The sequence below is a fragment of the Xyrauchen texanus genome, chromosome 44 (genome assembly GCF_025860055.1).
Source record: "Xyrauchen texanus isolate HMW12.3.18 chromosome 44, RBS_HiC_50CHRs, whole genome shotgun sequence".
Classification (NCBI taxonomy): domain Eukaryota; kingdom Metazoa; phylum Chordata; class Actinopteri; order Cypriniformes; family Catostomidae; genus Xyrauchen; species Xyrauchen texanus.
This window is the reverse complement of record NC_068319.1, coordinates 6,315,935-6,328,211: the sequence shown is the minus strand read 5'-3', so window position 1 is coordinate 6,328,211 and position 12,277 is coordinate 6,315,935. Positions and strand designations below refer to the sequence as shown.

The 12,277-nt window shown below is 39.9% G+C and overlaps 1 protein-coding gene across 1 annotated transcript; it reads left to right on the top strand.

Annotated features, from left to right (window-relative positions):
• Window positions 1-553: 553 nt before the first annotated feature.
• Window positions 554-3,359, top strand: npy8ar (neuropeptide Y receptor Y8a). Its single transcript, XM_052117791.1, has one exon. The coding sequence runs from the start codon at window positions 554-556 to the stop codon at window positions 1,694-1,696; it is 1,143 nt and encodes a 380-aa protein (XP_051973751.1). The 3' UTR covers window positions 1,697-3,359.
• The last annotated feature ends 8,918 nt before the right edge of the window (window positions 3,360-12,277 follow it).

Genomic DNA, 12,277 nt, shown 5'->3' with positions numbered 1-12,277 from the left:
TAGGACATGTAAGCCACATGAGGCCAAAGACAAGAACTTAAAGATAAAGAGGGAAATCTATTGAGAATTCTCCATCTGTCAGCTTAACAGATAGAATGATCTGTCAACATCCCATGGGACTTTTTGCAAAGAGTGTTAGTTGAGTCCATGCAGTTATTAGAGCAAACCAAATTGTGGGTTTGGAGTGACAAATGCAGGAAATAATTGGTTGGTTTATGAAATGGGTAAAACCTTTTAAGAGAGACATACACTAATTTTTCAGTTTAAACAAGATTTTTCTGTTCTCATATTTGAAACCGCTGTTGGATTGAAGCTTAACCTCTCCAGAGTTAAATCCATTCCCTCCCCATTAAATCCCTCTCAACACACTGTCCATTTTAATGCCAGATAACATTCTTTGTATGGTCCTTTTCCTCTAGGTCAAACAACTAACTGGCCATCTGCAAATAAGTGTCAAACCCTAAACAATAAGTTTTCTCTGCTGTTTGAAGAGCCACTTTTGAGAACAGTGCCACTGGGGTCTCTTGCTGCTCTTTAATCAACTCCAGCACATATGGATGTGTCTTCGTACCCTAAGTCCGACAACATCAGCAACAGTTCAGTTGGGTTTGGCCAGACAACATGGGTGGACACTAATGTATGCCCTCCCTCTGTGAGTGGCATGACCCTTCTGATAGTGGCTTATAGCACCGTCATAGCTATTGGCTTGGTGGGCAACACCTGTTTGGTCTTCATAATATCCAGACAGAAGGAGATGAGGAACGTCACCAACATCCTCATCGCCAACCTCTCCTGCTCGGATATCCTCATGTGTGTGGTGTGTCTTCCTGTCACGGTCATCTACACGTTGATGGACCGCTGGATCTTGGGTGAGACGTTGTGTAAGGTCACGCCGTTTGTGCAATGCATGTCTGTGACCGTTTCCATCTTCTCATTGGTTCTCATCGCGTTGGAGCGCCATCAACTGATCATCCACCCAACTGGATGGACCCCGGCTGCTGGGCATTCGTATCTGGCCGTTGCAGTTACTTGGATTGTGGCCTGCTTCATTTCCCTACCCTTCCTCTCCTTTAACATCCTTACCAACGCACCATTCCAAAACCTCAGCCTGCCCTTCAACCCGTTCAGTGACCACGTCATCTGCATGGAGCTCTGGCCTTCTGAACATAACCGATTGGCCTACACCACCTCACTTTTGCTTTTCCAATACTGCCTACCCCTGATCCTCATTCTGCTCTGCTACCTTCGCATATTTCTGCGTCTGCGCAGACGGCGAGACATGGTGGAACAAGCCACTGAAGCGCGACAAAGGAAAGCGCGGGGTGCTCAACGCATCAACGCCATGTTAGCCGTGATTGTGGTCGCTTTTGCGCTGTGCTGGCTGCCGCTAAATGTCTTCAACACCATTTTTGACTGGTACCACCAAGCCCTTCCTTCTTGCCAGCATGATGTCATATTCTCTGCCTGCCACCTGACGGCTATGGCCTCCACCTGCGTCAACCCTGTTGTGTACGGCTTTCTCAATACCAACTTCCAAAAAGAACTGAAAGCGACGCTTCAACGCTGCCACTGTGGCTGGGGGGTACCAGAGACATATGAGAGCTTCCCGCTCTCAACGGTGGCCACCGATGTCACCAAGGTTTCCTCCATACAACACAGCTCCTTGATCAGATCGGAACAGTGCGCTCCTTGCTAACAAGAAATGGAAGGAAAGGAGAATAGAATGAGAGTTTGGAGGGGAGGGTTTGAGAATGAGCTGGCACTGTTTCCATGGAGATGTGGAATCGCTATGTGGGTTTCTGCATCAGTTCATATCCATGAGATCTAAAAACAACCTCTATCCACTGTTGCAGTGTTCCAGAGTTCAAGTCAAGTCGTGTTTCTACAAGAACACAGTGCAATGTTATGTTTATGACAACTCCGGAAGTATGTAGGATAGTCGGGCATCTTGAAGTACAACTAACGGATGAATATGTCATTGAGAATGTGATTATTCCTCTGACAATGCTTTTGCATTATGGAACAAGTTATTTATGAGACTTAATCGTCATTGCGCAAAATTATGTCTCTTATGACAGCTCCAAATGTTTAAAAACAATAAATGGATCCAGCGCTGCTATCAAGCAGGAAGTTGTCATAATGAAGTACATTTCAGGTGCAATTTAAGATCTTTATTAAAATCACTGTAGCAGTCATGTTCACTACCTTCAAGTATATTTTCAGTTCATGTCTGATACTGTTTTTTTGTTGTTGCTGTTTAACTAATTGTAACTATTACAGTTAGTGTGTTGCTTTGGTGGGACGGCTTAAGCTGCATTTTAACTTTTAATTGTGCCTCTGTAATTTTGGAAAACATATTTGACGTTTGAGCATTGGTGTTAACTTGGCAACATCCATCTTCTATAGAGCACAACCATTCATTTTTTCCATATGTTTCATAAAATACTTCAAAAAAGCATTCTAAGCCATGAACGAAACCATCCAGCTCCGAGGTGAATCACAAGGTTATAAGCTTCAAGTTGAAGCCAAAAAGTGTTTATAAATCGGACAAAAAGACGGTCATGGTCGCTGCAGAGCTCTTTTGCTGTGACTCTCTGTTTAGTGGATCTTTCTCTTTAGGATTCACGGGTAGTGTAGTTCTTCACCAGTAATTACGCTATTAATGCTGCCATTATAAACAATCGTAATGATCCTATTTCCCACTTCTAAAGTGGTAATTACGAGTGTTGCGTTCAAGTGCTATGACTGAACATGGCGATGCCAGGTTCAGTGATACCTATTTTTTGAGGGATTTTTATTTTGACACCATAATAAATATTCATCAGTGTATTTGGAATGTGACATGTATTTACAATAATTCCGATAGCAAGTGAAGGCAGCATAAATATTATTATTTTTTTATAAAGTTGAAATAACGGATGAACTGATGGCTTTAACAGAAGCATACACCTTCGATTAACAATACTGGAGCTCACTGTAAGTCATCTTTAAAGGTTTATATAAGTTATTGATAAAAATCAATTAGTCTATGGAGAAAATGAATGAGATTTTTACTGTTGGAACCAGACTATTGTGATAGAAACATGACTGTGCCAATCTTAGTTTGGTTTAAAATATTGTTTTTATAATATCTTTTATGATGACTGATAAAACAAAGTTCAACTTCGAATTGGTTCTATTTGGTGTTTACGGTATTGTTGCCTTATAAATGGTAGTTTCGAAAGTGCAAATAAATTTGGAAACATGACATCCATGCACCATTCTGTCACTTGTGGTTTCTTTGTGATGTTTCTTTGTGATTTGCATATACAACAGGTGTCTTTAATCCCAATGTATGAGCCACTATGTGCACATTTAATGAGTCCTCTTGTGCAGTTGATATAATATGTTTTTTTTTATAATTAGTAACTCACTTTGTAAAAACTCTGAATTCAAATGCACAATCCAGAAATAATAATAGCCACAATATTTAGAAGGGTTGGGACTCCTAAGAACACATAATATAAAATTGTTATTCTGTTAATGCAAAAACTAAATTTCACCATTTTTATCTTGTATGTATTGTGGCTCTCTTTAAAATTTTGGCCGGACATGTGTTCAACAGATCCAATGTTCAATGGAAAATATTTATTGTTAGTGAAAGCTTTTGTTCCTCTTTGTCAATTTTTAAAGTCCCCGTGAACCGGAAGTTGCAAATGACTTTGAAATGGAATACTATATGAGGCAAAATGGTGGGCGTGGCTTTTTTTTCCAACTAGCACCTGATTGGATCTAAAAAAGTAGGTGTTTCATTCAGAAATGGAGGCAGATCTTAACGCAAGTTTACAATCGGTTGTTGAGGATTACTCGCCGCCTGAAACACCGCCAGCAGTCCCCTTCCTGCAGCAGGAGGAGGAGGAAGAAGAACAGGAACACACGGAGGATCATTTCGTCACGGGGGGAATCAGACCTTACATGTTTGAGCAGTTACATGCGGAGGGTTCGAATGGTAAAATGTGTTCCGTGAGTGTCACAACCAAAAATGCACCTCCTCGCCATCTCTCCTTTCACACGCTGTCAATGCTCGCAAACACACAGGCAGCCTGTCTACTGTCAGTTGGAGGGGCGTGGTTACGGATGTTAAGGAGACACCTAAACCATCAAACCTACGTCATCAGGCAAGGTCCTCCAATGCAGAGAGGCGGGGAATTTTCAGATTTTGATTAAAGATTACGAAGCCAAAAATGTTTTTTGTGTGGATTGACTTGCATGGATGAATTGTTCACCACAAAACGATCAATTTAGGCAAACAAAGTATGTATGGTCAATTTTTAATTCATGGGGACTTTAAGCATTCCTATATAAAACATTATCTGAAAACAAATAAGGCAAGTTGCAAAAAATCTGTATCGTTATCTGCCTATAGTTCTTAAAATCGGTATTGGCCAAAAGTTTTTGTAGCTCTGTTCTAAAACATTTTGCTGTTTCTGTTGGGGGTAACTGCGGCACACAGGTGGAACACCACTTATGTTCCCGCCCCACCCTACTGGCCACAGTAACCATCTGTGACTCTGTGCTAATAACCATTCCCTAAGCGACCCAAATTAGTCCACTTTTAAATTACACTTTTATTTTGTCAAAGATGCCAAATTATTCCACCCTCAAGTGTGCTAGGTGTTGTGGTCAAGTAGTCCAGCCTCAAGTGGTTACTGTGGCTCAGTTGGTAGAGCGGTTTGGCCACTAATCGCAGGATTGGTGGTTTGAATCCTGGCCCACATGACTACACATGCCAAGTGACCTTGGCAAGACACTGAACCCCAAGTTGCTCCCAATGGCAGGCTAGCACACTGTAAGGTGTGTGTGTGTGTGTGTGTGTGTGTGTGTGTGTGTGTGTGTGTGTGTGTGTGTGTGTGTGTGTGTGTGTGTGTGTGTGTGTGTGTGTGTGTGTGTGTGTGTGTGTCTTTGAATACCGTTAAGGTTAAAAAGGCGCTATATAAGTGCAGACCATTTACTAATCTCTGTTCACTTCACTTGTTGCCTGGCTGTTCCTGATCTTTCATTGCAGCTGCGATTTTGTCATTCCAGAAGGTGAAATGTATGGCGCACAGATAAAAGCTTTGCTCTCTCCCCCCCTCTGATTTTAGCTAACCTTGTTTTCTCATTCTTGATGAGATGTATTTCTTTTAAATTGCAATTGACTTTTGATGCGTCGCTTACAATTTCTGAAAGTTAAGTGTTTGAAGAGGCTGGTTTGGTAAATTTATGAGTAGGCAGAATCCTCAGGGGGCCTACCGTCAAAAGACAGCTTTGAAATTATATATAGCTGGATAATCATCAATTGTCCTGGGGATTGGGACTTGAATCTCAGCTCTTATTTATAATTCTCATCGTTTCAGTTTATTTGCTCGCCGGCATGGATTATCTGCAATGCTCTAATAGAAAACGAGCCCCTCTTGCTGTATATTTATTTCCAGTGTCATATAAAGATGCCAAGGAGCTTTGATGTGTACTGCTTGATATGACAGAAGTTCTCCTATTGTCTTTCTGCAATCATTAGCCTTGCATACTTTAGGCTGTCATTAAAGTTTAAACTTTCGATGCAACGAGTCATGTGACACAACAACATGGCGCTGAGCTGAGTTTGTCTTTGTAAGAAATGGCAACCTAACTACATCTGGTAAGAAATCTCATTACACTTTTGACACAACAGGTTTTAAATGTAAAAACATAAAGTCTCTAGTTTCATCAGATATGCCATTTGAAAAATTTCAGCAATTTATTGCACAACGGCACGCTGTTAAACACAATGACCACGCATGTGGACTATAGGCTAATCAGTGGATGAAACCAAAATCTGGAAAATTTTGCTTTCAGAAGCTTTATATGGATTTAGGATGAATATAAGGTGCATTTCAAACTTCTGAGAACAGTGCAGTGGACAGCACACTGGAGGTTGAGTCATTCACTTATTAGGGAGTAAGGGATCATCCTTCAGCTTTCCTATGCAGCCAAGTCCATTCACTCCTAACATCTGGTGAGAAGTTCAGTGTCAGGCTACAGATGATGTTTGGATCACTCAACATGTTTGGCAGACATGGGACAATGGTAATCAATACATAGATTCAGGATTTATCATGTATAATATTATTTTAACATGGTTGTCAGTGATTGAATGATGCTGGCCATTACTTTGAATCAGAATTATTTATGCTAATTTATTATGTAATGTCTGTAACATCTGAAAAACATGAATAACCAACACTCCTGGAAACAAATATATGACTTTCTATGAATGAACATTACAATTATATAGGGCTATTCTGTCACTACACTCAAAGTGCTTTACACAGTGAACAGGGGACTCTTCTCAAAAACCACCAGTGTGCTGCATCCACCTGGATGATTCAACGGCAGCCGTAGTGCGCCAGAACACTCACCACACACCAGTTATTGGTAGAGAGGAGAGAGTGGAGTTATGGAGCCAATTAATAGATGGGGATTTTTTATATTATGGGGAAGCCAGGATTGATGAGGGCCAATGGGGGAAATTTGGCCAGGACACCAGGGTTACACCCCTACTCTTTTCGAGAATTGTCCTGGGAGTTTTAATGACCACAGAGAGTCAGGACCTCGGTGTCCCCATCACCATACTGGGGCATTAGGACCTACACAGTCCGCAGGTTGAGCACCCCCTGCTGGACTCCCTAATACCTCTTCCAGCAGCAAACTTAGTTTCCCTAAAAGGTCTCATCCAGGTACTGACCAGGCTCAGCCCTGCTAAGCTTCAAGTAGGCAACCAGTCTTGAGCTAAAAGGTGAAATGGCTGCTGGTGATATGATACTTTTATGAAGCTTTTACTTCATTTTGGAGCTTGTCAGCCCCAGTCCCCATTCATTTTCATTATATTGATAATGGTGGCCAGGATATTCTTCCAAAATGCACTTCTTTGTTCAACAGTTATACATGTTTGGAACAACACAAGGGTGAGTAAATTATTCCTTTAAGAAATATTCAAATTCTCTTTTGACCTACTTTTGTAATATCCGGTTATCCATCAAAAGCCAGTTCCTCAATTACATCATCCTACAGGAAGATACATCATTTTTGGTAGGAAAACAACAGCACAAACATCAGTATTTGCAATGGATTACATCACATTTTGTGGCACTCTAAAACATTCAATCTTGCTTTAAAAAATGACAGAAATAGTTTCCAAATGACTTCAAGCTGACACCCTCGTGTTGGCTGACTTTATGTATTTATTTTTAGAGATTCTGATAATTTATTTGCCATTGTGTAAATAATTAATCAAGTGTAAGTGCATGAGCTTAACCAGAGCACATTTCTGAAAGTCTAGTATACTTTTATATAGAAATACTTTATATTACAACACAAGCATAAAGGTTTGTTAAATGTTACAGCGTTTATAAGGTAAAATGCATAATATGAATGACCCACTTGTTAGATAATGCACTTTTTTCTCTTCTTAGCTTAGATGCTTACAAGTACATGTTGTACTCAAAATTTACTGCCATGTTCTTAAAATAATAATGTCTATGTCTTCCATTTATGATTGCAATTTATCATTTATGAAGATATAGGACTAATTGGGTCATTATATATTTCACAAAATGGCCTTTTATCTTTTTATGTGGCTACTGGTTATTACAAAACAATTTTAGGATATTCTTGCAAATGGAATGTCACGTTTTGTGTTGCTTTATTCATCAGTTTCCAATATGACATTATTTCAGAGTTAATTTCTTTTCATCTGTAGTGTCAAGAAAGACCACCTATAAAAATTGTGAAATTCTGTTTCAAGGCTGTGATGTTCATCTCGGATGCCATTTAAATGTAAATGTATCCATCATTCAAATCCTTCGATTCACATTTAGCCAAAATGCCTTGAAATGAAAAAAAAAAATTAGGAAAGCGTTGAAAGCATTCTGTAATAAGCTGAAATGCTCATTTAAAAAAAAAAGATAAAATAATAAAGGGATAGGGCTAGTTCACCCAAAAATGTACATTCTGTTATGATTTACTCACCCTCATGTTGTTCCAAACCCTTTCTGCAAAATTTTACTTAGCCTCAGTCACCATTTACTTTCATTGTTTGGGAAAAGGATGCAATGGAAGGGAATGGTGACTGAGCCGTTCTACGGAAGAAATAAAGTCATACAGGTTTAGAACACTAGAGGATGAGTAAACGATAACCGAATTTATATTTCTGGGTAGACTATCCCTTTCATTTAATGTATTTACCCTTTTGCATCATTGTATCACATCTCCTATGTACTGTGTGGCTGTTAAGTGCTATTAGTTTCAAATGCAACAGATGCATGGGGGATTTACAAGTTTCTTGACAATCTGTCAACTTAGCCTTTTCATTAAAAAAAAAGTATAATGTACCACTATATGTCTAGCAGCGTCACAATGGCTGTCTGCCAGTTATATTTGCCAGAAATGCTTAAAAGGAGGCAACATTAATCCCAGGGGACTATTGCATTTTAGACGCTGTGTGAATTACTTTCAGCAGTGTTCCAGTTCTATGGCTGTGTGAGTGAAGGTATATTTTTAAACCCAAATGAAGTCATCTTGGGAGAGCCAATTGCACTCTTTCAGCTGTCTTCTCTCCTAGACAGTCATTTACCAACTGGAAACTTTTGCATAATTTATACTGTCTTTTCCCCCTTCTTGAAATAAAGAAATAAAAGATCAGATCAAGCCAGTTTATTTATGGGGTGCCTCTCCTCTGCCTTTTTCTTTGCCATTCCTTCAAAGGGCGTTCTGAATTGCACAAAGGATGTGATGTCGTTGGCAGACAGCGGGTAATTAGGGGTTCTGCCAAACATAGCGGCGGGGAGGTGTCACCTCACCCCCCACTACTAGATAATTAACCGTTCTTTTTAAGATCAACGTGATCTATTGGCCTGCCTTTAGAAGACTTGTTTCATTGGTTGCACCAATGAAGTCGATGCAGTGATTTCATCTTTATGTTCTGGCATTGGTCATAATATAAACACTGCAAATGGAGGCATGTCTTATGGTGTTTCGACTGGACCCCGTTGCAATAATCCCCCTACACTCAAAAAAGGAAGTTATTACCCTTACTTAATTAAATGCTCTGAACATTTTACAAGTAATTGAATGCCTTTCATTCAAACTAAGTTTCACTGAGCCAACATAATTTAGTTTAATTATTTTATCTTCATTAACCTAACTTCATTAGATTCTTCAAACTCGATTTACTAAGGTTTATTTAATACCTTATGTTGGACAAACTTTATTGAATCATTAGTATACTGCAGGTGATCAAGTGTAAGGACACTGAAACTGTTCATAGAGCTCATCCATCCATCCATCCATCTTCAACCGCTTATCTGAAGTCAGGTCGCGGGGGCAGCAGCTCCAGCAGGGAGCCCCAAACTTCCCTATCCCGAGCCACATTAACCAGCTCTGACTGGTGGACCCCAAGGCATTCCCAGGCCAGTGTGGAGATGTAATTTCTCCACCTAGTCCTGGGTCTTCCCCGAGGCCTCCTCCCAGCTGGACGTGCCTGACACACCTCCCTAGGGAGCGCCCAGGGGGCATCCTTACCAGATGCCCAAACCACCTCAAATGGCTCCTTTTGACGCAAAGGAGCAGCGACTCTACTCAGAGCTCCTCACGGATGACTGAGCTCCTCACCCTATCTCTAAGGGAGAAGCCCGCCACCTTTCTGAGGAAACACATTTTGGTTCTTTCGGTCATGACCCAGCCTTCATGACCATAGGTGAGGGTTGGAACGAAAATTGACCGGTAGATCGAGAGCTTTGCCTTCCGGCTCAGCTCTCTTTTCGTGACAACTGTGCGACAGAGCGAGTGCAATACAGCCCCCGCTGCCTAGATTCTCCAGCCAACCTCCCACTCCATTGTCCCCTCACTCGTGAACAAGACCCCGAGGTACTTGAACTTCTTCACTTGGGGCAATACCTCCTTCCCTACCCTTCCCCTAGAGCTCAGCAGAACTCTTAAGTGACTAATTATCACTTAAAAGAAAAAGCACCAGCACGATTCTTCACCAACATTGGCAACCCACAAAACTCCAGCATAACACTCTTTTTAAATAACAATATAACAGAACATTAAACATGAACACATCTCCTATTATCATCTTTATCAAAAATGCATAAAATAACACTTAATTTCAACACATTCTTCAAATCAATTTCCATGCAAAGCATGCTGGGAAATCCCCTGCGAAGTTTCATCAAAGTTACATTAATGCCATCGGAATTATCCTAGATCCCACTTCTGAAGTGGTAATTACGAGTATGTCGCATTCAAGTACTTTTGTTGTAGGAAAGAACAGGAAACATGGACGATGCTCACGTGATGCAAATTTCGTCATTAGCAGTGTACGCGAGCACTAAACGTGTGCAGCCCGATTTTCTAACTGCGCATCTTTTTGCACTAGTGATGGGAAGATTGGATACTTTTACTGACTTGGATCTTTGAGTCTCGTTCATCAAAATGAACAAATCTTTATTCAAGACATTTCGTTAATTTGAGCAGAATTAAATTAAAATGTTACATTTTCAATAGCCAAATCCCCCCACACGTCTACTTACGCAAACTTTGATTATAGTCCCAATAAGGAAAAAATTATAATGCAGCCAAGGACAAATTATAAGAAACAGAAAGATTACTTCACCTGCGGATTGAATCTTCTTGTCTGAGTCATTTGTTATTTTGCTATGATATGCAAACACAGGCTGTAAAGGTGACCAAAAGAATGAACGACTCGGACCAGATAACTCGAGAGGTGAACTGATAATTTCTGCTTCCTGTGCGAGCAATGCATAGCGTTAACGGTGGTCACGTGACAAAATAACCATGTCACATTACTAAAAGAACGAACAACTCCAACCAAAAGAGTTGAAAGGTGAACTAATAATTTCTGGTGAACTAGTAATTCCTAGGAGGTCTGGAGATACTTGCATTTGTATAACTCGAAAAACTGTCATTCACAACAGAAACCTTACTCTTCTCTGCCATGTTGAAAGTTTGCATCTCCTCCCAATTTGGAAACTCGGGTATCGAGATTATCTCTGAGTTTCCCAGACGTAACTACGATTTGAGTGGTCGTTCATGTGCAACTTCTGACTGGGAAAAAGTATTCAACTCAAATGGATAAAGTGAACTTCCATTTTATAAATGTAAATGGGTGGAACGCAATTAAATTCAGTTGTGACAAAATGTTCTAGAAAGGTGCTGTCAGCGATTTGGTCCGTTCAGGTAGCCTACTTTCACAGACTATGATGACGCGTTTCCGCCTTATTTAGAAGCGTAAATATAGCAAAATTTCAATATGATAGTTTTTTAAATATTCAGTGTAAAGTTTATAACATCATGATTTGTCTTTTATTACCCTGGAAATCATTAAAAAAAAAAAAAAAAATACCAGCTGCAAGGGGTTTCTATAACTGCTGCTGAGAAAGTGGTCTTACTCCACCGCACTCTATTTTTTTTTTTCTTCTGGTAAGTCATTAAAATGTAATCATTTATTATATATTTTGCTCATATTGGAGCAAATGGGTAAGTAAAGAAACAATATTTGCGGTGGTCTCCCATTCGCCGCTGTCTGAGTTTAACCTACAATCGTTTACTTCTGCGTTCCAAAACCAGAAGTGTGAATAATTAGACACGCCCCTCTTTCCAAAACACCGCCATCCAAAGATAGCGTGGATATCTCACTATTATCAAACACAAGACTTGTTAAATGGCGCCTTCAGCAGACAACTGTTATTAATCGGAGAATGACATTAAACCAGTTCAGAATTAACCGCCTCAACTACTAAACCATGACTAGCAGAAAACACATCAAACTCTTCTGATTGGCTGATCAAAGAGACCTGTGAGGACACTTATTTCAATATCTTTTAGGAAGAAGGAATCATCCACAAAACATTGCTTACAGCACCTTTAAGTAAACTGAACTAGCAGCAAATCTCTCTATGTGTGTGTGTGTGTGTGTGTGTGTGTGAATTCCAGAATTCCTTTACATCCTCAAAATATTTTACAATACATGAGATCAAATGATGCATATTTCTCAAATCACTCGTTTTTTCCATCCTATTTAGGGTTAATCTCATGAAACCAGGAGTCATTTTTTTTACCCCAAAGTTAAAAGGGAAAAGTGCATTATAATTTACATAAGAAAAATAAGCCTGTTGTTCACAAGACCATTTCGATTTGTTTGCAATTGTTCCTTTGTTATCTTTAACTAAATTAAATGGAATTTTGGTATGAAAACTAA

Excerpts from the sequence above, each read along its gene's own strand:
- npy8ar (XM_052117791.1), top strand. The coding sequence starts at position 554 with ATGGATGTGTCTTCGTACCCTAAGTCCGACAACATCAGCAACAGTTCA.